This window comes from Orycteropus afer, unplaced genomic scaffold (genome assembly GCF_000298275.1).
Source record: "Orycteropus afer afer isolate SDZICR_OR568_19922 unplaced genomic scaffold, OryAfe1.0 scaffold00336, whole genome shotgun sequence".
NCBI lineage: Eukaryota > Metazoa > Chordata > Mammalia > Tubulidentata > Orycteropodidae > Orycteropus > Orycteropus afer.
Genome location: NW_006921923.1, coordinates 2561486 through 2562656, shown reverse-complemented (window position 1 = coordinate 2562656; position 1171 = coordinate 2561486). Strand labels below are relative to the sequence as shown.

Genomic DNA, 1171 nt, shown 5'->3' with positions numbered 1-1171 from the left:
AAGGCATTTGACTGCTAACCAGAAGGCTGGTGGTTCAAACCCACCAGCCACTCCTCAGAAGGAAGAAGGAAGGCTGGGCAATCTACTTCTGTAGTGATACCGCCTCAGAAACCCAAGGAGGGGTTGCTATGGGTCAGATCCCACTCGACGGCAGTGAGTTTTGTTTTTTGCTTTGTGGTAGGGTAGGCCAGAGAGACACTCCAGGGCCCCAACTTTCTGAGTGGTGAGGAAGGAACTCATCACCCACCAACTGGGAAGGTAAACCAACGTAGTACTCACTGATATCTTCGATGACCACTGTGTTATCCATTGAAACATAAACAGCCAAGGAATTCCAATCGTCAAATAAAGCAAGTTTTCTGCAAAGCAACATACAATGAAGTCACAATTGAGGAAGATGGAAATATCAACAGGAAGCAGAACAATTTATGCCCAATGTTCATAAAGTCACTGAGGGGTTGGTGTTCACATCAGTGCTTGGCTCCTTTGTCAGAGCTCTGGGACATTCCTTGCCCAGGGACCTTGAGAATGCCAAAGTCACTGGATCTGAACCTGGAAAAGGAGACTGCTCAAAATTGAAAATGTACCTCACAAAAGGACATTACTTATATTGGATAAAAAGGCAAAGTTATGAATGCATCTGCTCTGAAGAGATTTTGTTTTCTTTTCTTAACTTTAGTTAATGTCTTTTAAGACATTCTAGCTCAGCGCTTAAAAAAAGAGACACTATCATCATTAAAAATATACACTTATTTGTTTGGTAATTAGTAAAGAAATGTCTGCCTTGAACACTGTGCTCTTTCAAAGAACTATCTATAAAGGATCAAATTGACAACAGCAACTCTATAGGTTGGATATAGGAAGCTTAGAGGGCAGTGAGTTTATGTCAGTGGCAGAGGAACAATTAAGAAAAGGAGCGTGAGAATGGCTGTACAACTTGAGGAATGTAATTAATGTCATTGAATCGTACATGTAGAAATAGCTGAATTGGTATATGTTCTGTGGTATATACTTTCAGCAACTATGTTGTTGTTGTTATGTGCCGTCGAGTTGGCCCCAACTTTTAACGACCCCTCTTTGGGTTTCCGAGGCAGTATCACTACGGAAGTAGGATTGCCCAACCTTCCTTCCGAGGAGTGGCTGGTGGGTTTGAACCGCCAGCCTTCTGGTT

General features: G+C 42.4%; 1 protein-coding gene across 1 annotated transcript in view; it reads right to left on the bottom strand.

Moving 5' to 3' along the window:
* ATG4A (autophagy related 4A cysteine peptidase) overlaps window positions 1-1171 on the bottom strand; it is a 29833-nt gene that overhangs the window by 15062 nt on the left and 13600 nt on the right. Inside the window, exon 6 of the mRNA XM_007952424.2 lies at window positions 280-359. Coding sequence (XP_007950615.2) covers window positions 280-359 — 80 coding nt within the window. The remainder of the gene's footprint in view (window positions 1-279; window positions 360-1171) is intronic.